This window comes from Elgaria multicarinata, chromosome 15 (genome assembly GCF_023053635.1).
Source record: "Elgaria multicarinata webbii isolate HBS135686 ecotype San Diego chromosome 15, rElgMul1.1.pri, whole genome shotgun sequence".
Taxonomy (NCBI): domain Eukaryota; kingdom Metazoa; phylum Chordata; class Lepidosauria; order Squamata; family Anguidae; genus Elgaria; species Elgaria multicarinata.
This window is the reverse complement of record NC_086185.1, coordinates 15,344,337-15,366,731: the sequence shown is the minus strand read 5'-3', so window position 1 is coordinate 15,366,731 and position 22,395 is coordinate 15,344,337. Positions and strand designations below refer to the sequence as shown.

Genomic DNA, 22,395 nt, shown 5'->3' with positions numbered 1-22,395 from the left:
TTAAAAACATGTTTTCATTAAGCAGGAAGCCATGAACTTTAAAATTTATAGAGCTAATGATTTATAGAGCCATTTTCTTATAACTGTGGGCATGGGTAAAAGAACCACCCGGCTTGATTTCCTCGACAACCACCCTGAACAACTCAACAACAAACCACGGGTTCTCAAGGTGGATTTTTCAAGAAAATAAGCCACCCTGCATAGTTAACAACATCCTGGGTTCCGACAACAAGCTAACCCAGGGTGCAATAAACAACCCACAATTCAAAACAACCCACATTCAACCACTGAGCGTAGGTTAGCGTGTTGTGTGAACAGTCCCAGAGCTTTCCATCATGTGGTTGGTTTTGTTAGTTTGTTTTTTTATTTGCGGGTTGGTTTTTGTGTGTGTGTGTTTTGCACAGAAAGAGGAAAAAGCACTTGCATCCAAGAAAAGGAAGGGGAAAGTCAAGCTGAAGGTGAAAAAGAAAAGTTTGGTGCAGTCTGAGGATACCTTAGCTGAAGACGATAGTGGAAAATTGGCAATGAGTGGGAGCAAAGTGGGAGCGATCGCCGGTCTCCTCCACAGCAACAAGGTAGCTCAAGAGAATCCCAGGGGCTCGGAAACCTCCCCACCCCCACCAGGTAAGCGTGGATTTCTAGCAAAATAAACTCAGCAGTGGCAATGCTGACGTACGTCGTACTTTTGCACTACTTTTCTAATTGTGTCGCAGCTTTGCAACAAGCAGTTTTGCAACACACAGCAATTTTAGGGAAAGTCGAAGCAGCGGGATGTGCCACAGAGTGTCGAAACGTCAGGGCTCTGCGTTCAAATCCCACCTCTGCCATCCATTCACCTGGGCTTGGGCAAATTCCCAGTTTCTCAGCTTCCAGGCTATATCTAAAAAACAGAAAGCAATCGTTTACTTTAGAAGACTGTTGTGACAACAGCATGATAGGGATGGAAAAACATGCTTTGCTAATTAAATCCACTGTACCGGTAGTAATCAAATATTTGCCAAGAGACTGAGCACTGGTTTGCTGCAGCTATGAGAATTTTGCAGCGCATCCCAAATGCTGTCATCATGCAAAGCTCTCATCTTCCCAAGTAAAGTTCCCATAAACTGCTAACCAAATCAATCACCTGCAATTATACTGGCAAGAAAAGAAACTACACTAGTGATTGCTGATGTGACCACAGTTATCAACATGCCAGCAGGTCTTATCAGACCTTCTCCTAGCAACGATGACTTCTCCTCCTTGTGGACTTACCTGTCCCCGTAGCGCCCCCTGTTGCAAGGACCATCATATTTCAGCAGCTCTTTCCTCGTCTTCCTCTCCTATCTGTATTTTGCAAGGATGTGAACATTCATCTCTGCCATCTGTTTTGTCTCCTTGCACGACTGCCTGCCAGTTATCGCACGCGTCAGAAAAATGGTTTGTTTCCATTGGAATCTTCCGAAACATCACTTTCGCAGGCATTCGGCAGTGTTTGATCAATCAATTAAAAAAAATGTAAATAATCAATACTATAAACTCAATATATCCGTAACAGGACCCAGTAGGCAATTTGCATCACATTCGTCTAGTAAGGCTGCAATCCTGTGCATGTTTATCTGAATCTGGTCCAGGTTTAAGGTTCTTCTACTTGTGTACAAAACCCTAAACAACTTGAGACCAGGATACCTGAGAGAGCGCCTTCTCCCTTACCAACCTGCCCGGTCACTGAGGTCATCCGAGGGCCTGCTCCTGGTGGTTCCACGTAGATCCATCCTCCGATTGGAATCCACCAGGGGAAGAGCCTTCAGCGTGGTGGCCCCCTCCTGTGGAATTCCCTGCCTCTGGAGGTCAGGCAGGCATCAACCTTGTACTCCTTTCGGCACCTCCTGAAAACGTCTTTATTCCAAGAAGCCTTTCTTTAACATGCAGCCTTGGATTTCTGTTTTTGCTTCTTTTTAAATTTTGTTTTAACTGTTTTATTCTGTTTTTATTTTCATTTTACCTTGTACACTGCTCTGAAATTTTTCAATGGGGAGCGGTATATAAATATTCTAAATAAACAAATAAATAAATAAATCCATTGGAGATGACTTCTGAGTAGACATGTGCAAGCAGATTTTGGAGCTTCCTACCGAGAGTAGATCCCCTAGCCCCATCATTGCTGGCCTTGGGCTAACAGGCAAAACCCTTTTTATTTAAACAGGCATTTGTCCTTTAGAGTCGATTTGTTTTCTCTACTGTTCTGTGTTTAGTATGTTTATTAAATATCTTTTTGAATGGCTAACATTCTTCGATGTGTTTATTTGTTTAAAGCAATTATACCCTGTTCTTCAGAAGGAAAAGCTCCCAGAAATTAAAAATAAAAGACCAAGAGAGCTCTCAGGTTTACAATTTAAAAAGACATGACACAAAAGGAAAAAGAATGGGGAGGGCAAAGGGGGGGGGGGAAGAAAATTCAGGCAACAAAACATAAAGTTAAAAAGTTCTTATAATGGCCAGTTGTATTACATTAAGATTGTTGGACTTCTTATTATGAATAGCTGGAATGGAAGCGATTCAAAGTTTGGAGGAGCCCAATATTACAATAAAAACCTGTTACCTGCCTCTCCCTCTGCTGCAGCCTGATGGCTGATGGTTGCAGGAGAGGGAAATCAAGAAGAAACTTGCTTCTCAGGAGGACTAATTTGGCCCTGCTTTCCTTCTTTAAGATGTTGTTATATTGTTTGTTATGTTACTTTTTTATTGTAGATTTTACACTAGTTAGCAGCCTTGTGCATGTTTTGTGGAAAGATGGGGTACAAATAATACATAAATTGTTGTGAACCTCTCAGGGAGCTTCAGCTAATATTAAGAATAATGAATGTATAAGGTTGCGCTGCAGATCAATTTATTTAAAAAATAGTAAATTGATTTTTAAAAAGTTCTTTAATTGGCTGATACTGTTGCATCATGTCTTTGCCAAGATGTTCATTCTGACTTGTGCACTTCCTCTTTTTCCAGGACAGCGACCAAAGAAGAAAAATAAGATATTAAAGAATAAAATAAAAACTCAGGAATCATCACAGAGCCAGCCAAATGAGAACCTATCAAGTACTTTTGGTATGTATTTCTCAATGCAGAAACAGGGTTTTTTTTGGGGGGGGGGGGGGGAAGGGCTGGAATATGTTGATGAGAGTTATGACACCAATAATAAATAAAAAGGAAGTCACTTCCACAAGACATAGTGATGATCACCAATTTGGATGGCTTTAAAAGGGGGTTGGATATGTTCTTGGAGGAGAAGGCTGTCCATGGCTACTAGCCCTGATGGTTATATGTTACCTCCAGTGTCAGAGGCACTATGCCTATATGTTCTTGGAGGAGAAGGCTGTCCATGGCTACTAGCCCTGATGGTTATATGTTACCTCCCGTGTCAGAGGCACTATGCCTATATGTTCTTGGAGGAGAAGGCTGTCCATGGCTACTAGCCCTGATGGTTATATGTTACCTCCCGTGTCAGAGGCACTATGCCTATATGTTCTTGGAGGAGAAGGCTGTCCATGGCTACTAGCCCTGATGGTTATGTTACCTCCAGTGTCAGAGGCACTATGCCTATATGTTCTTGGAGGAGAAGGCTGTCCATGGCTACTAGCCCTGATGGTTATATGTTACCTCCAGTGTCAGAGGCACTATGCCTATATGTTCTTGGAGGAGAAGGCTGTCCATGGCTACTAGCCCTGATGGTTATATGTTACCTCCAGTGTCAGAGGCACTATGCCTATATGTTCTTGGAGGAGAAGGCTGTCCATGGCTACTAGCCCTGATGGTTATATGTTACCTCCAGTGTCAGAGGCACTATGCCTATATGTTCTTGGAGGAGAAGGCTGTCCATGGCTACTAGCCCTGATGGTTATATGTTACCTCCAGTGTCAGAGGCACTATGCCTATATGTTCTTGGAGGAGAAGGCTGTCCATGGCTACTAGCCCTGATGGTTATATGTTACCTCCAGTGTCAGAGGCACTATGCCTATATGTTCTTGGAGGAGAAGGCTGTCCATGGCTACTAGCCCTGATGGTTATATGTTACCTCCAGTGTCAGAGGCACTATGCCTATATGTTCTTGGAGGAGAAGGCTGTCCATGGCTACTAGCCCTGATGGTTATATGTTACCTCCCGTGTCAGAGGCACTATGCCTATATGTTCTTGGAGGAGAAGGCTGTCCATGGCTACTAGCCCTGATGGTTATATGTTACCTCCCGTGTCAGAGGCACTATGCCTATATGTTCTTGGAGGAGAAGGCTGTCCATGGCTACTAGCCCTGATGGTTATGTTACCTCCAGTGTCAGAGGCACTATGCCTATATGTTCTTGGAGGAGAAGGCTGTCCATGGCTACTAGCCCTGATGGTTATATGTTACCTCCAGTGTCAGAGGCACTATGCCTATATGTTCTTGGAGGAGAAGGCTGTCCATGGCTACTAGCCCTGATGGTTATACGTTACCTCCAGTGTCAGAGGCACTATGCCTATATGTTCTTGGAGGAGAAGGCTGTCCATGGCTACTAGCCCTGATGGTTATATGTTACCTCCAGTGTCAGAGGCACTATGCCTATATGTTCTTGGAGGAGAAGGCTGTCCATGGCTACTAGCCCTGATGGTTATGTTACCTCCAGTGTCAGAGGCACTATGCCTATATGTTCTTGGAGGAGAAGGCTGTCCATGGCTACTAGCCCTGATGGTTATGTTACCTCCAGTGTCAGAGGCACTATGCCTATATGTTCTTGGAGGAGAAGGCTGTCCATGGCTACTAGCCCTGATGGTTATGTTACCTCCAGTGTCAGAGGCACTATGCCTATATGTTCTTGGAGGAGAAAGCTGTCCATGGCTACTAGCCCTGATGGTTATATGTTACCTCCAGTGTCAGAGGCACTATGCCTATATGTTCTTGGAGGAGAAGGCTGTCCATGGCTACTAGCCCTGATGGTTATATGTTACCTCCAGTGTCAGAGGCACTATGCCTATATGTTCTTGGAGGAGAAGGCTGTCCATGGCTACTAGCCCTGATGGTTATATGTTACCTCCAGTGTCAGAGGCACTATGCCTATATGTTCTTGGAGGAGAAGGCTGTCCATGGCTACTAGCCCTGATGGTTATGTTACCTCCAGTGTCAGAGGCACTATGCCTATATGTTCTTGGAGGAGAAGGCTGTCCATGGCTACTAGCCCTGATGGTTATGTTACCTCCAGTGTCAGAGGCACTATGCCTATATGTTCTTGGAGGAGAAGGCTGTCCATGGCTACTAGCCCTGATGGTTATATGTTACCTCCAGTGTCAGAGGCACTATGCCTATATGTTCTTGGAGGAGAAGGCTGTCCATGGCTACTAGCCCTGATGGTTATATGTTACCTCCAGTGTCAGAGGCACTATGCCTATATGTTCTTGGAGGAGAAGGCTGTCCATGGCTACTAGCCCTGATGGTTATATGTTACCTCCAGTGTCAGAGGCACTATGCCTATATGTTCTTGGAGGAGAAGGCTGTCCATGGCTACTAGCCCTGATGGTTATATGTTACCTCCAGTGTCAGAGGCACTATGCCTATATGTTCTTGGAGGAGAAGGCTGTCCATGGCTACTAGCCCTGATGGTTATACGTTACCTCCAGTGTCAGAGGCACTATGCCTATATGTTCTTGGAGGAGAAGGCTGTCCATGGCTACTAGCCCTGATGGTTATGTTACCTCCAGTGTCAGAGGCACTATGCCTATATGTTCTTGGAGGAGAAGGCTGTCCATGGCTACTAGCCCTGATGGTTATGTTACCTCCAGTGTCAGAGGCACTATGCCTATATGTTCTTGGAGGAGAAGGCTGTCCATGGCTACTAGCCCTGATGGTTATATGTTACCTCCAGTGTCAGAGGCACTATGCCTATATGTTCTTGGAGGAGAAGGCTGTCCATGGCTACTAGCCCTGATGGTTATACGTTACCTCCAGTGTCAGAGGCACTATGCCTATATGTTCTTGGAGGAGAAGGCTGTCCATGGCTACTAGCCCTGATGGTTATATGTTACCTCCAGTGTCAGAGGCACTATGCCTATATGTTCTTGGAGGAGAAGGCTGTCCATGGCTACTAGCCCTGATGGTTATGTTACCTCCAGTGTCAGAGGCACTATGCCTATATGTTCTTGGAGGAGAAGGCTGTCCATGGCTACTAGCCCTGATGGTTATGTTACCTCCAGTGTCAGAGGCACTATGCCTATATGTTCTTGGAGGAGAAGGCTGTCCATGGCTACTAGCCCTGATGGTTATATGTTACCTCCAGTGTCAGAGGCACTATGCCTATATGTTCTTGGAGGAGAAGGCTGTCCATGGCTACTAGCCCTGATGGTTATACGTTACCTCCAGTGTCAGAGGCACTATGCCTATATGTTCTTGGAGGAGAAGGCTGTCCATGGCTACTAGCCCTGATGGTTATATGTTACCTCCAGTGTCAGAGGCACTATGCCTATATGTTCTTGGAGGAGAAGGCTGTCCATGGCTACTAGCCCTGATGGTTATGTTACCTCCAGTGTCAGAGGCACTATGCCTATATGTTCTTGGAGGAGAAGGCTGTCCATGGCTACTAGCCCTGATGGTTATGTTACCTCCAGTGTCAGAGGCACTATGCCTATATGTTCTTGGAGGAGAAGGCTGTCCATGGCTACTAGCCCTGATGGTTATACGTTACCTCCAGTGTCAGAGGCACTATGCCTATATGTTCTTGGAGGAGAAAGCTGTCCATGGCTACTAGCCCTGATGGTTATATGTTACCTCCAGTGTCAGAGGCACTATGCCTATATGTTCTTGGAGGAGAAGGCTGTCCATGGCTACTAGCCCTGATGGTTATGTTACCTCCAGTGTCAGAGGCACTATGCCTATATGTTCTTGGAGGAGAAGGCTGTCCATGGCTACTAGCCCTGATGGTTATGTTACCTCCAGTGTCAGAGGCACTATGCCTATATGTTCTTGGAGGAGAAGGCTGTCCATGGCTACTAGCCCTGATGGTTATATGTTACCTCCAGTGTCAGAGGCACTATGCCTATATGTTCTTGGAGGAGAAAGCTGTCCATGGCTACTAGCCCTGATGGTTATATGTTACCTCCAGTGTCAGAGGCACTATGCCTATATGTTCTTGGAGGAGAAGGCTGTCCATGGCTACTAGCCCTGATGGTTATATGTTACCTCCAGTGTCAGAGGCACTATGCCTATATGTTCTTGGAGGAGAAGGCTGTCCATGGCTACTAGCCCTGATGGTTATATGTTACCTCCAGTGTCAGAGGCACTATGCCTATATGTTCTTGGAGGAGAAGGCTGTCCATGGCTACTAGCCCTGATGGTTATATGTTACCTCCAGTGTCAGAGGCACTATGCCTATATGTTCTTGGAGGAGAAGGCTGTCCATGGCTACTAGCCCTGATGGTTATATGTTACCTCCAGTGTCAGAGGCACTATGCCTATATGTTCTTGGAGGAGAAAGCTGTCCATGGCTACTAGCCCTGATGGTTATATGTTACCTCCAGTGTCAGAGGCACTATGCCTATATGTTCTTGGAGGAGAAAGCTGTCCATGGCTACTAGCCCTGATGGTTATACGTTACCTCCAGTGTCAGAGGCACTATGCCTATATGTTCTTGGAGGAGAAGGCTGTCCATGGCTACTAGCCCTGATGGTTATATGTTACCTCCAGTGTCAGAGGCACTATGCCTATATGTTCTTGGAGGAGAAGGCTGTCCATGGCTACTAGCCCTGATGGTTATGTTACCTCCAGTGTCAGAGGCACTATGCCTATATGTTCTTGGAGGAGAAGGCTGTCCATGGCTACTAGCCCTGATGGTTATGTTACCTCCAGTGTCAGAGGCACTATGCCTATATGTTCTTGGAGGAGAAGGCTGTCCATGGCTACTAGCCCTGATGGTTATATGTTACCTCCAGTGTCAGAGGCACTATGCCTATATGTTCTTGGAGGAGAAAGCTGTCCATGGCTACTAGCCCTGATGGTTATATGTTACCTCCAGTGTCAGAGGCACTATGCCTATATGTTCTTGGAGGAGAAGGCTGTCCATGGCTACTAGCCCTGATGGTTATATGTTACCTCCAGTGTCAGAGGCACTATGCCTATATGTTCTTGGAGGAGAAGGCTGTCCATGGCTACTAGCCCTGATGGTTATATGTTACCTCCAGTGTCAGAGGCACTATGCCTATATGTTCTTGGAGGAGAAAGCTGTCCATGGCTACTAGCCCTGATGGTTATATGTTACCTCCAGTGTCAGAGGCACTATGCCTATATGTTCTTGGAGGAGAAGGCTGTCCATGGCTACTAGCCCTGATGGTTATATGTTACCTCCAGTGTCAGAGGCACTATGCCTATATGTTCTTGGAGGAGAAGGCTGTCCATGGCTACTAGCCCTGATGGTTATACGTTACCTCCAGTGTCAGAGGCACTATGCCTATATGTTCTTGGAGGAGAAGGCTGTCCATGGCTACTAGCCCTGATGGTTATGTTACCTCCAGTGTCAGAGGCACTATGCCTATATGTTCTTGGAGGAGAAGGCTGTCCATGGCTACTAGCCCTGATGGTTATATGTTACCTCCAGTGTCAGAGGCACTATGCCTATATGTTCTTGGAGGAGAAGGCTGTCCATGGCTACTAGCCCTGATGGTTATACGTTACCTCCAGTGTCAGAGGCACTATGCCTATATGTTCTTGGAGGAGAAGGCTGTCCATGGCTACTAGCCCTGATGGTTATATGTTACCTCCAGTGTCAGAGGCACTATGCCTATATGTTCTTGGAGGAGAAGGCTGTCCATGGCTACTAGCCCTGATGGTTATATGTTACCTCCAGTGTCAGAGGCACTATGCCTATATGTTCTTGGAGGAGAAGGCTGTCCATGGCTACTAGCCCTGATGGTTATATGTTACCTCCAGTGTCAGAGGCACTATGCCTATATGTTCTTGGAGGAGAAGGCTGTCCATGGCTACTAGCCCTGATGGTTATATGTTACCTCCAGTGTCAGAGGCACTATGCCTATATGTTCTTGGAGGAGAAGGCTGTCCATGGCTACTAGCCCTGATGGTTATATGTTACCTCCAGTGTCAGAGGCACTATGCCTATATGTTCTTGGAGGAGAAGGCTGTCCATGGCTACTAGCCCTGATGGTTATACGTTACCTCCAGTGTCAGAGGCACTATGCCTATATGTTCTTGGAGGAGAAGGCTGTCCATGGCTACTAGCCCTGATGGTTATATGTTACCTCCAGTGTCAGAGGCACTATGCCTATATGTTCTTGGAGGAGAAGGCTGTCCATGGCTACTAGCCCTGATGGTTATGTTACCTCCAGTGTCAGAGGCACTATGCCTATATGTTCTTGGAGGAGAAGGCTGTCCATGGCTACTAGCCCTGATGGTTATATGTTACCTCCAGTGTCAGAGGCACTATGCCTATATGTTCTTGGAGGAGAAGGCTGTCCATGGCTACTAGCCCTGATGGTTATATGTTACCTCCAGTGTCAGAGGCACTATGCCTATATGTTCTTGGAGGAGAAGGCTGTCCATGGCTACTAGCCCTGATGGTTATATGTTACCTCCAGTGTCAGAGGCACTATGCCTATATGTTCTTGGAGGAGAAGGCTGTCCATGGCTACTAGCCCTGATGGTTATGTTACCACCAGTGTCAGAGGCACTATGCCTATATGTTCTTGGAGGAGAAGGCTGTCCATGGCTACTAGCCCTGATGGTTATGTTACCTCCAGTGTCAGAGGCACTATGCCTATATGTTCTTGGAGGAGAAGGCTGTCCATGGCTACTAGCCCTGATGGTTATACGTTACCTCCAGTGTCAGAGGCACTATGCCTATATGTTCTTGGAGGAGAAGGCTGTCCATGGCTACTAGCCCTGATGGTTATATGTTACCTCCAGTGTCAGAGGCACTATGCCTATATGTTCTTGGAGGAGAAGGCTGTCCATGGCTACTAGCCCTGATGGTTATGTTACCTCCAGTGTCAGAGGCACTATGCCTATATGTTCTTGGAGGAGAAGGCTGTCCATGGCTACTAGCCCTGATGGTTATACGTTACCTCCAGTGTCAGAGGCACTATGCCTATATGTTCTTGGAGGAGAAGGCTGTCCATGGCTACTAGCCCTGATGGTTATACGTTACCTCCAGTGTCAGAGGCACTATGCCTATATGTTCTTGGAGGAGAAGGCTGTCCATGGCTACTAGCCCTGATGGTTATATGTTACCTCCAGTGTCAGAGGCACTATGCCTATATGTTCTTGGAGGAGAAGGCTGTCCATGGCTACTAGCCCTGATGGTTATATGTTACCTCCAGTGTCAGAGGCACTATGCCTATATGTTCTTGGAGGAGAAGGCTGTCCATGGCTACTAGCCCTGATGGTTATATGTTACCTCCAGTGTCAGAGGCACTATGCCTATATGTTCTTGGAGGAGAAGGCTGTCCATGGCTACTAGCCCTGATGGTTATACGTTACCTCCAGTGTCAGAGGCACTATGCCTATATGTTCTTGGAGGAGAAGGCTGTCCATGGCTACTAGCCCTGATGGTTATACGTTACCTCCAGTGTCAGAGGCACTATGCCTATATGTTCTTGGAGGAGAAGGCTGTCCATGGCTACTAGCCCTGATGGTTATAAGTTACCTCCAGTGTCAGAGGCACTATGCCTATATGTTCTTGGAGGAGAAGGCTGTCCATGGCTACTAGCCCTGATGGTTATATGTTACCTCCAGTGTCAGAGGCACTATGCCTATATGTTCTTGGAGGAGAAGGCTGTCCATGGCTACTAGCCCTGATGGTTATATGTTACCTCCAGTGTCAGAGGCACTATGCCTATATGTTCTTGGAGGAGAAGGCTGTCCATGGCTACTAGCCCTGATGGTTATACGTTACCTCCAGTGTCAGAGGCACTATGCCTATATGTTCTTGGAGGAGAAGGCTGTCCATGGCTACTAGCCCTGATGGTTATATGTTACCTCCAGTGTCAGAGGCACTATGCCTATATGTTCTTGGAGGAGAAGGCTGTCCATGGCTACTAGCCCTGATGGTTATATGTTACCTCCAGTGTCAGAGGCACTATGCCTATATGTTCTTGGAGGAGAAGGCTGTCCATGGCTACTAGCCCTGATGGTTATACGTTACCTCCAGTGTCAGAGGCACTATGCCTATATGTTCTTGGAGGAGAAGGCTGTCCATGGCTACTAGCCCTGATGGTTATATGTTACCTCCAGTGTCAGAGGCACTATGCCTATATGTTCTTGGAGGAGAAGGCTGTCCATGGCTACTAGCCCTGATGGTTATATGTTACCTCCAGTGTCAGAGGCACTATGCCTATATGTTCTTGGAGGAGAAGGCTGTCCATGGCTACTAGCCCTGATGGTTATACGTTACCTCCAGTGTCAGAGGCACTATGCCTATATGTTCTTGGAGGAGAAGGCTGTCCATGGCTACTAGCCCTGATGGTTATATGTTACCTCCAGTGTCAGAGGCACTATGCCTATATGTTCTTGGAGGAGAAGGCTGTCCATGGCTACTAGCCCTGATGGTTATATGTTACCTCCAGTGTCAGAGGCACTATGCCTATATGTTCTTGGAGGAGAAGGCTGTCCATGGCTACTAGCCCTGATGGTTATACGTTACCTCCAGTGTCAGAGGCACTATGCCTATATGTTCTTGGAGGAGAAGGCTGTCCATGGCTACTAGCCCTGATGGTTATAAGTTACCTCCAGTGTCAGAGGCACTATGCCTATATGTTCTTGGAGGAGAAGGCTGTCCATGGCTACTAGCCCTGATGGTTATATGTTACCTCCAGTGTCAGAGGCACTATGCCTATATGTTCTTGGAGGAGAAGGCTGTCCATGGCTACTAGCCCTGATGGTTATATGTTACCTCCAGTGTCAGAGGCACTATGCCTATATGTTCTTGGAGGAGAAGGCTGTCCATGGCTACTAGCCCTGATGGTTATACGTTACCTCCAGTGTCAGAGGCACTATGCCTATATGTTCTTGGAGGAGAAGGCTGTCCATGGCTACTAGCCCTGATGGTTATATGTTACCTCCAGTGTCAGAGGCACTATGCCTATATGTTCTTGGAGGAGAAGGCTGTCCATGGCTACTAGCCCTGATGGTTATATGTTACCTCCAGTGTCAGAGGCACTATGCCTATATGTTCTTGGAGGAGAAGGCTGTCCATGGCTACTAGCCCTGATGGTTATATGTTACCTCCAGTGTCAGAGGCACTATGCCTATATGTTCTTGGAGGAGAAAGCTGTCCATGGCTACTAGCCCTGATGGTTATACGTTACCTCCAGTGTCAGAGGCACTATGCCTATATGTTCTTGGAGGAGAAGGCTGTCCATGGCTACTAGCCCTGATGGTTATACGTTACCTCCAGTGTCAGAGGCACTATGCCTATATGTTCTTGGAGGAGAAGGCTGTCCATGGCTACTAGCCCTGATGGTTATACGTTACCTCCAGTGTCAGAGGCACTATGCCTATATGTTCTTGGAGGAGAAGGCTGTCCATGGCTACTAGCCCTGATGGTTATATGTTACCTCCAGTGTCAGAGGCACTATGCCTATATGTTCTTGGAGGAGAAGGCTGTCCATGGCTACTAGCCCTGATGGTTATATGTTACCTCCAGTGTCAGAGGCACTATGCCTATATGTTCTTGGAGGAGAAGGCTGTCCATGGCTACTAGCCCTGATGGTTATATGTTACCTCCAGTGTCAGAGGCACTATGCCTATATGTTCTTGGAGGAGAAGGCTGTCCATGGCTACTAGCCCTGATGGTTATATGTTACCTCCAGTGTCAGAGGCACTATGCCTATATGTTCTTGGAGGAGAAGGCTGTCCATGGCTACTAGCCCTGATGGTTATATGTTACCTCCAGTGTCAGAGGCACTATGCCTATATGTTCTTGGAGGAGAAGGCTGTCCATGGCTACTAGCCCTGATGGTTATGTTACCTCCAGTGTCAGAGGCACTATGCCTATATGTTCTTGGAGGAGAAGGCTGTCCATGGCTACTAGCCCTGATGGTTATATGTTACCTCCAGTGTCAGAGGCACTATGCCTATATGTTCTTGGAGGAGAAGGCTGTCCATGGCTACTAGCCCTGATGGTTATACGTTACCTCCAGTGTCAGAGGCACTATGCCTATATGTTCTTGGAGGAGAAGGCTGTCCATGGCTACTAGCCCTGATGGTTATATGTTACCTCCAGTGTCAGAGGCACTATGCCTATATGTTCTTGGAGGAGAAGGCTGTCCATGGCTACTAGCCCTGATGGTTATATGTTACCTCCAGTGTCAGAGGCACTATGCCTATATGTTCTTGGAGGAGAAGGCTGTCCATGGCTACTAGCCCTGATGGTTATATGTTACCTCCAGTGTCAGAGGCACTATGCCTATATGTTCTTGGAGGAGAAGGCTGTCCATGGCTACTAGCCCTGATGGTTATGTTACCTCCAGTGTCAGAGGCACTATGCCTATATGTTCTTGGAGGAGAAGGCCGTCCATGGCTACTAGCCCTGATGGTTATACGTTACCTCCAGTGTCAGAGGCACTATGCCTATATGTTCTTGGAGGAGAAAGCTGTCCATGGCTACTAGCCCTGATGGTTATATGTTACCTCCAGTGTCAGAGGCACTATGCCTATATGTTCTTGGAGGAGAAGGCTGTCCATGGCTACTAGCCCTGATGGTTATATGTTACCTCCAGTGTCAGAGGCACTATGCCTATATGTTCTTGGAGGAGAAGGCTGTCCATGGCTACTAGCCCTGATGGTTATATGTTACCTCCAGTGTCAGAGGCACTATGCCTATATGTTCTTGGAGGAGAAGGCTGTCCATGGCTACTAGCCCTGATGGTTATGTTACCTCCAGTGTCAGAGGCACTATGCCTATATGTTCTTGGAGGAGAAGGCTGTCCATGGCTACTAGCCCTGATGGTTATATGTTACCTCCAGTGTCAGAGGCACTATGCCTATATGTTCTTGGAGGAGAAGGCTGTCCATGGCTACTAGCCCTGATGGTTATACGTTACCTCCAGTGTCAGAGGCACTATGCCTATATGTTCTTGGAGGAGAAGGCTGTCCATGGCTACTAGCCCTGATGGTTATATGTTACCTCCAGTGTCAGAGGCACTATGCCTATATGTTCTTGGAGGAGAAGGCTGTCCATGGCTACTAGCCCTGATGGTTATATGTTACCTCCAGTGTCAGAGGCACTATGCCTATATGTTCTTGGAGGAGAAGGCTGTCCATGGCTACTAGCCCTGATGGTTATATGTTACCTCCAGTGTCAGAGGCACTATGCCTATATGTTCTTGGAGGAGAAGGCTGTCCATGGCTACTAGCCCTGATGGTTATGTTACCTCCAGTGTCAGAGGCACTATGCCTATATGTTCTTGGAGGAGAAGGCTGTCCATGTGTCCATGGCTACTAGCCCTGATGGTTATGTTACCTCCAGTGTCAGAGGCACTATGCCTATATGTTCTTGGAGGAGAAGGCTGTCCATGGCTACTAGCCCTGATGGTTATACGTTACCTCCAGTGTCAGAGGCACTATGCCTATATGTTCTTGGAGGAGAAGGCTGTCCATGGCTACTAGCCCTGATGGTTATATGTTACCTCCAGTGTCAGAGGCACTATGCCTATATGTTCTTGGAGGAGAAGGCTGTCCATGGCTACTAGCCCTGATGGTTATGTTACCTCCAGTGTCAGAGGCACTATGCCTATATGTTCTTGGAGGAGAAGGCTGTCCATGGCTACTAGCCCTGATGGTTATATGTTACCTCCAGTGTCAGAGGCACTATGCCTATATGTTCTTGGAGGAGAAGGCTGTCCATGGCTACTAGCCCTGATGGTTATACGTTACCTCCAGTGTCAGAGGCACTATGCCTATATGTTCTTGGAGGAGAAGGCTGTCCATGGCTACTAGCCCTGATGGTTATATGTTACCTCCAGTGTCAGAGGCACTATGCCTATATGTTCTTGGAGGAGAAGGCTGTCCATGGCTACTAGCCCTGATGGTTATATGTTACCTCCAGTGTCAGAGGCACTATGCCTATATGTTCTTGGAGGAGAAGGCTGTCCATGGCTACTAGCCCTGATGGTTATGTTACCTCCAGTGTCAGAGGCACTATGCCTATATGTTCTTGGAGGAGAAGGCTGTCCATGGCTACTAGCCCTGATGGTTATGTTACCTCCAGTGTCAGAGGCACTATGCCTATATGTTCTTGGAGGAGAAGGCTGTCCATGGCTACTAGCCCTGATGGTTATACGTTACCTCCAGTGTCAGAGGCACTATGCCTATATGTTCTTGGAGGAGAAAGCTGTCCATGGCTACTAGCCCTGATGGTTATATGTTACCTCCAGTGTCAGAGGCACTATGCCTATATGTTCTTGGAGGAGAAGGCTGTCCATGGCTACTAGCCCTGATGGTTATATGTTACCTCCAGTGTCAGAGGCACTATGCCTATATGTTCTTGGAGGAGAAGGCTGTCCATGGCTACTAGCCCTGATGGTTATATGTTACCTCCAGTGTCAGAGGCACTATGCCTATATGTTCTTGGAGGAGAAGGCTGTCCATGGCTACTAGCCCTGATGGTTATGTTACCTCCAGTGTCAGAGGCACTATGCCTATATGTTCTTGGAGGAGAAGGCTGTCCATGGCTACTAGCCCTGATGGTTATGTTACCTCCAGTGTCAGAGGCACTATGCCTATATGTTCTTGGAGGAGAAGGCTGTCCATGGCTACTAGCCCTGATGGTTATGTTACCTCCAGTGTCAGAGGCACTATGCCTATATGTTCTTGGAGGAGAAGGCTGTCCATGGCTACTAGCCCTGATGGTTATACGTTACCTCCAGTGTCAGAGGCACTATGCCTATATGTTCTTGGAGGAGAAGGCTGTCCATGGCTACTAGCCCTGATGGTTATATGTTACCTCCAGTGTCAGAGGCACTATGCCTATATGTTCTTGGAGGAGAAGGCTGTCCATGGCTACTAGCCCTGATGGTTATATGTTACCTCCAGTGTCAGAGGCACTATGCCTATATGTTCTTGGAGGAGAAGGCTGTCCATGGCTACTAGCCCTGATGGTTATATGTTACCTCCAGTGTCAGAGGCACTATGCCTATATGTTCTTGGAGGAGAAGGCTGTCCATGGCTACTAGCCCTGATGGTTATGTTACCTCCAGTGTCAGAGGCACTATGCCTATATGTTCTTGGAGGAGAAGGCTGTCCATGGCTACTAGCCCTGATGGTTATATGTTACCTCCAGTGTCAGAGGCACTATGCCTATATGTTCTTGGAGGAGAAGGCTGTCCATGGCTACTAGCCCTGATGGTTATACGTTACCTCCAGTGTCAGAGGCACTATGCCTATATGTTCTTGGAGGAGAAGGCTGTCCATGGCTACTAGCCCTGATGGTTATATGTTACCTCCAGTGTCAGAGGCACTATGCCTATATGTTCTTGGAGGAGAAGGCTGTCCATGGCTACTAGCCCTGATGGTTATATGTTACCTCCAGTGTCAGAGGCACTATGCCTATATGTTCTTGGAGGAGAAGGCTGTCCATGGCTACTAGCCCTGATGGTTATACGTTACCTCCAGTGTCAGAGGCACTATGCCTATATGTTCTTGGAGGAGAAGGCTGTCCATGGCTACTAGCCCTGATGGTTATATGTTACCTCCAGTGTCAGAGGCACTATGCCTATATGTTCTTGGAGGAGAAGGCTGTCCATGGCTACTAGCCCTGATGGTTATATGTTACCTCCAGTGTCAGAGGCACTATGCCTATATGTTCTTGGAGGAGAAGGCTGTCCATGGCTACTAGCCCTGATGGTTATATGTTACCTCCAGTGTCAGAGGCACTATGCCTATATGTTCTTGGAGGAGAAGGCTGTCCATGGCTACTAGCCCTGATGGTTATACGTTACCTCCAGTGTCAGAGGCACTATGCCTATATGTTCTTGGAGGAGAAGGCTGTCCATGGCTACTAGCCCTGATGGTTATGTTACCTCCAGTGTCAGAGGCACTATGCCTATATGTTCTTGGAGGAGAAGGCTGTCCATGGCTACTAGCCCTGATGGTTATGTTACCTCCAGTGTCAGAGGCACTATGCCTATATGTTCTTGGAGGAGAAGGCTGTCCATGGCTACTAGCCCTGATGGTTATACGTTACCTCCAGTGTCAGAGGCACTATGCCTATATGTTCTTGGAGGAGAAAGCTGTCCATGGCTACTAGCCCTGATGGTTATATGTTACCTCCAGTGTCAGAGGCACTATGCCTATATGTTCTTGGAGGAGAAGGCTGTCCATGGCTACTAGCCCTGATGGTTATATGTTACCTCCAGTGTCAGAGGCACTATGCCTATATGTTCTTGGAGGAGAAGGCTGTCCATGGCTACTAGCCCTGATGGTTATGTTACCTCCAGTGTCAGAGGCACTATGCCTATATGTTCTTGGAGGAGAAGGCTGTCCATGGCTACTAGCCCTGATGGTTATGTTACCTCCAGTGTCAGAGGCACTATGCCTATATGTTCTTGGAGGAGAAGGCTGTCCATGGCTACTAGCCCTGATGGTTATGTTACCTCCAGTGTCAGAGGCACTATGCCTATATGTTCTTGGAGGAGAAGGCTGTCCATGGCTACTAGCCCTGATGGTTATACGTTACCTCCAGTGTCAGAGGCACTATGCCTATATGTTCTTGGAGGAGAAGGCTGTCCATGGCTACTAGCCCTGATGGTTATATGTTACCTCCAGTGTCAGAGGCACTATGCCTATATGTTCTTGGAGGAGAAGGCTGTCCATGGCTACTAGCCCTGATGGTTATATGTTACCTCCAGTGTCAGAGGCACTATGCCTATATGTTCTTGGAGGAGAAGGCTGTCCATGGCTACTAGCCCTGATGGTTATACGTTACCTCCAGTGTCAGAGGCACTATGCCTATATGTTCTTGGAGGAGAAAGCTGTCCATGGCTACTAGCCCTGATGGTTATATGTTACCTCCAGTGTCAGAGGCACTATGCCTATATGTTCTTGGAGGAGAAGGCTGTCCATGGCTACTAGCCCTGATGGTTATACGTTACCTCCAGTGTCAGAGGCACTATGCCTATATGTTCTTGGAGGAGAAGGCTGTCCATGGCTACTAGCCCTGATGGTTATATGTTACCTCCAGTGTCAGAGGCACTATGCCTATATGTTCTTGGAGGAGAAGGCTGTCCATGGCTACTAGCCCTGATGGTTATATGTTACCTCCAGTGTCAGAGGCACTATGCCTATATGTTCTTGGAGGAGAAGGCTGTCCATGGCTACTAGCCCTGATGGTTATATGTTACCTCCAGTGTCAGAGGCACTATGCCTATATGTTCTTGGAGGAGAAGGCTGTCCATGGCTACTAGCCCTGATGGTTATACGTTACCTCCAGTGTCAGAGGCACTATGCCTATATGTTCTTGGAGGAGAAGGCTGTCCATGGCTACTAGCCCTGATGGTTATGTTACCTCCAGTGTCAGAGGCACTATGCCTATATGTTCTTGGAGGAGAAGGCTGTCCATGGCTACTAGCCCTGATGGTTATATGTTACCTCCAGTGTCAGAGGCACTATGCCTATATGTTCTTGGAGGAGAAGGCTGTCCATGGCTACTAGCCCTGATGGTTATACGTTACCTCCAGTGTCAGAGGCACTATGCCTATATGTTCTTGGAGGAGAAGGCTGTCCATGGCTACTAGCCCTGATGGTTATGTTACCTCCAGTGTCAGAGGCACTATGCCTATATGTTCTTGGAGGAGAAGGCTGTCCATGGCTACTAGCCCTGATGGTTATATGTTACCTCCAGTGTCAGAGGCACTATGCCTATATGTTCTTGGAGGAGAAGGCTGTCCATGGCTACTAGCCCTGATGGTTATACGTTACCTCCAGTGTCAGAGGCACTATGCCTATATGTTCTTGGAGGAGAAAGCTGTCCATGGCTACTAGCCCTGATGGTTATATGTTACCTCCAGTGTCAGAGGCACTATGCCTATATGTTCTTGGAGGAGAAGGCTGTCCATGGCTACTAGCCCTGATGGTTATATGTTACCTCCAGTGTCAGAGGCACTATGCCTATATGTTCTTGGAGGAGAAGGCTGTCCATGGCTACTAGCCCTGATGGTTATGTTACCTCCAGTGTCAGAGGCACTATGCCTATATGTTCTTGGAGGAGAAGGCTGTCCATGGCTACTAGCCCTGATGGTTATGTTACCTCCAGTGTCAGAGGCACTATGCCTATATGTTCTTGGAGGAGAAGGCTGTCCATGGCTACTAGCCCTGATGGTTATGTTACCTCCAGTGTCAGAGGCACTATGCCTATATGTTCTTGGAGGAGAAGGCTGTCCATGGCTACTAGCCCTGATGGTTATACGTTACCTCCAGTGTCAGAGGCACTATGCCTATATGTTCTTGGAGGAGAAGGCTGTCCATGGCTACTAGCCCTGATGGTTATATGTTACCTCCAGTGTCAGAGGCACTATGCCTATATGTTCTTGGAGGAGAAGGCTGTCCATGGCTACTAGCCCTGATGGTTATATGTTACCTCCAGTGTCAGAGGCACTATGCCTATATGTTCTTGGAGGAGAAGGCTGTCCATGGCTACTAGCCCTGATGGTTATGTTACCTCCAGTGTCAGAGGCACTATGCCTATATGTTCTTGGAGGAGAAGGCTGTCCATGGCTACTAGCCCTGATGGTTATACGTTACCTCCAGTGTCAGAGGCACTATGCCTATATGTTCTTGGAGGAGAAGGCTGTCCATGGCTACTAGCCCTGATGGTTATATGTTACCTCCAGTGTCAGAGGCACTATGCCTATATGTTCTTGGAGGAGAAGGCTGTCCATGGCTACTAGCCCTGATGGTTATATGTTACCTCCAGTGTCAGAGGCACTATGCCTATATGTTCTTGGAGGAGAAGGCTGTCCATGGCTACTAGCCCTGATGGTTATATGTTACCTCCAGTGTCAGAGGCACTATGCCTATATGTTCTTGGAGGAGAAGGCTGTCCATGGCTACTAGCCCTGATGGTTATATGTTACCTCCAGTGTCAGAGGCACTATGCCTATATGTTCTTGGAGGAGAAGGCTGTCCATGGCTACTAGCCCTGATGGTTATGTTACCTCCAGTGTCAGAGGCACTATGCCTATATGTTCTTGGAGGAGAAGGCTGTCCATGGCTACTAGCCCTGATGGTTATATGTTACCTCCAGTGTCAGAGGCACTATGCCTATATGTTCTTGGAGGAGAAGGCTGTCCATGGCTACTAGCCCTGATGGTTATACGTTACCTCCAGTGTCAGAGGCACTATGCCTATATGTTCTTGGAGGAGAAGGCTGTCCATGGCTACTAGCCCTGATGGTTATATGTTACCTCCAGTGTCAGAGGCACTATGCCTATATGTTCTTGGAGGAGAAGGCTGTCCATGGCTACTAGCCCTGATGGTTATATGTTACCTCCAGTGTCAGAGGCACTATGCCTATATGTTCTTGGAGGAGAAGGCTGTCCATGGCTACTAGCCCTGATGGTTATGTTACCTCCAGTGTCAGAGGCACTATGCCTATATGTTCTTGGAGGAGAAGGCTGTCCATGGCTACTAGCCCTGATGGTTATGTTACCTCCAGTGTCAGAGGCACTATGCCTATATGTTCTTGGAGGAGAAGGCTGTCCATGGCTACTAGCCCTGATGGTTATACGTTACCTCCAGTGTCAGAGGCACTATGCCTATATGTTCTTGGAGGAGAAAGCTGTCCATGGCTACTAGCCCTGATGGTTATATGTTACCTCCAGTGTCAGAGGCACTATGCCTATATGTTCTTGGAGGAGAAGGCTGTCCATGGCTACTAGCCCTGATGGTTATATGTTACCTCCAGTGTCAGAGGCACTATGCCTATATGTTCTTGGAGGAGAAGGCTGTCCATGGCTACTAGCCCTGATGGTTATGTTACCTCCAGTGTCAGAGGCACTATGCCTATATGTTCTTGGAGGAGAAGGCTGTCCATGGCTACTAGCCCTGATGGTTATGTTACCTCCAGTGTCAGAGGCACTATGCCTATATGTTCTTGGAGGAGAAGGCTGTCCATGGCTACTAGCCCTGATGGTTATACGTTACCTCCAGTGTCAGAGGCACTATGCCTATATGTTCTTGGAGGAGAAGGCTGTCCATGGCTACTAGCCCTGATGGTTATATGTTACCTCCAGTGTCAGAGGCACTATGCCTATATGTTCTTGGAGGAGAAGGCTGTCCATGGCTACTAGCCCTGATGGTTATACGTTACCTCCAGTGTCAGAGGCACTATGCCTATATGTTCTTGGAGGAGAAGGCTGTCCATGGCTACTAGCCCTGATGGTTATGTTACCTCCAGTGTCAGAGGCACTATGCCTATATGTTCTTGGAGGAGAAGGCTGTCCATGGCTACTAGCCCTGATGGTTATATGTTACCTCCAGTGTCAGAGGCACTATGCCTATATGTTCTTGGAGGAGAAGGCTGTCCATGGCTACTAGCCCTGATGGTTATATGTTACCTCCAGTGTCAGAGGCACTATGCCTATATGTTCTTGGAGGAGAAGGCTGTCCATGGCTACTAGCCCTGATGGTTATATGTTACCTCCAGTGTCAGAGGCACTATGCCTATATGTTCTTGGAGGAGAAGGCTGTCCATGGCTACTAGCCCTGATGGTTATACGTTACCTCCAGTGTCAGAGGCACTATGCCTATATGTTCTTGGAGGAGAAGGCTGTCCATGGCTACTAGCCCTGATGGTTATATGTTACCTCCAGTGTCAGAGGCACTATGCCTATATGTTCTTGGAGGAGAAAGCTGTCCATGGCTACTAGCCCTGATGGTTATATGTTACCTCCAGTGTCAGAGGCACTATGCCTATATGTTCTTGGAGGAGAAGGCTGTCCATGGCTACTAGCCCTGATGGTTATATGTTACCTCCAGTGTCAGAGGCACTATGCCTATATGTTCTTGGAGGAGAAGGCTGTCCATGGCTACTAGCCCTGATGGTTATATGTTACCTCCAGTGTCAGAGGCACTATGCCTATATGTTCTTGGAGGAGAAGGCTGTCCATGGCTACTAGCCCTGATGGTTATGTTACCTCCAGTGTCAGAGGCACTATGCCTATATGTTCTTGGAGGAGAAGGCTGTCCATGGCTACTAGCCCTGATGGTTATATGTTACCTCCAGTGTCAGAGGCACTATGCCTATATGTTCTTGGAGGAGAAGGCTGTCCATGGCTACTAGCCCTGATGGTTATATGTTACCTCCAGTGTCAGAGGCACTATGCCTATATGTTCTTGGAGGAGAAGGCTGTCCATGGCTACTAGCCCTGATGGTTATATGTTACCTCCAGTGTCAGAGGCAC

The 22,395-nt window shown here is 47.6% G+C and overlaps 1 protein-coding gene across 1 annotated transcript in view; it reads left to right on the top strand.

The window, feature by feature from the left end:
* The window catches only part of ARL13A (ADP ribosylation factor like GTPase 13A), a 39,782-nt gene that overhangs the window by 12,898 nt on the left and 4,489 nt on the right, over positions 1-22,395 (top strand). The window contains exons 7-8 of the mRNA XM_063141743.1: positions 405-624; positions 2,980-3,078. Coding sequence (XP_062997813.1) covers positions 405-624; positions 2,980-3,078 — 319 coding nt within the window. The remainder of the gene's footprint in view (positions 1-404; positions 625-2,979; positions 3,079-22,395) is intronic.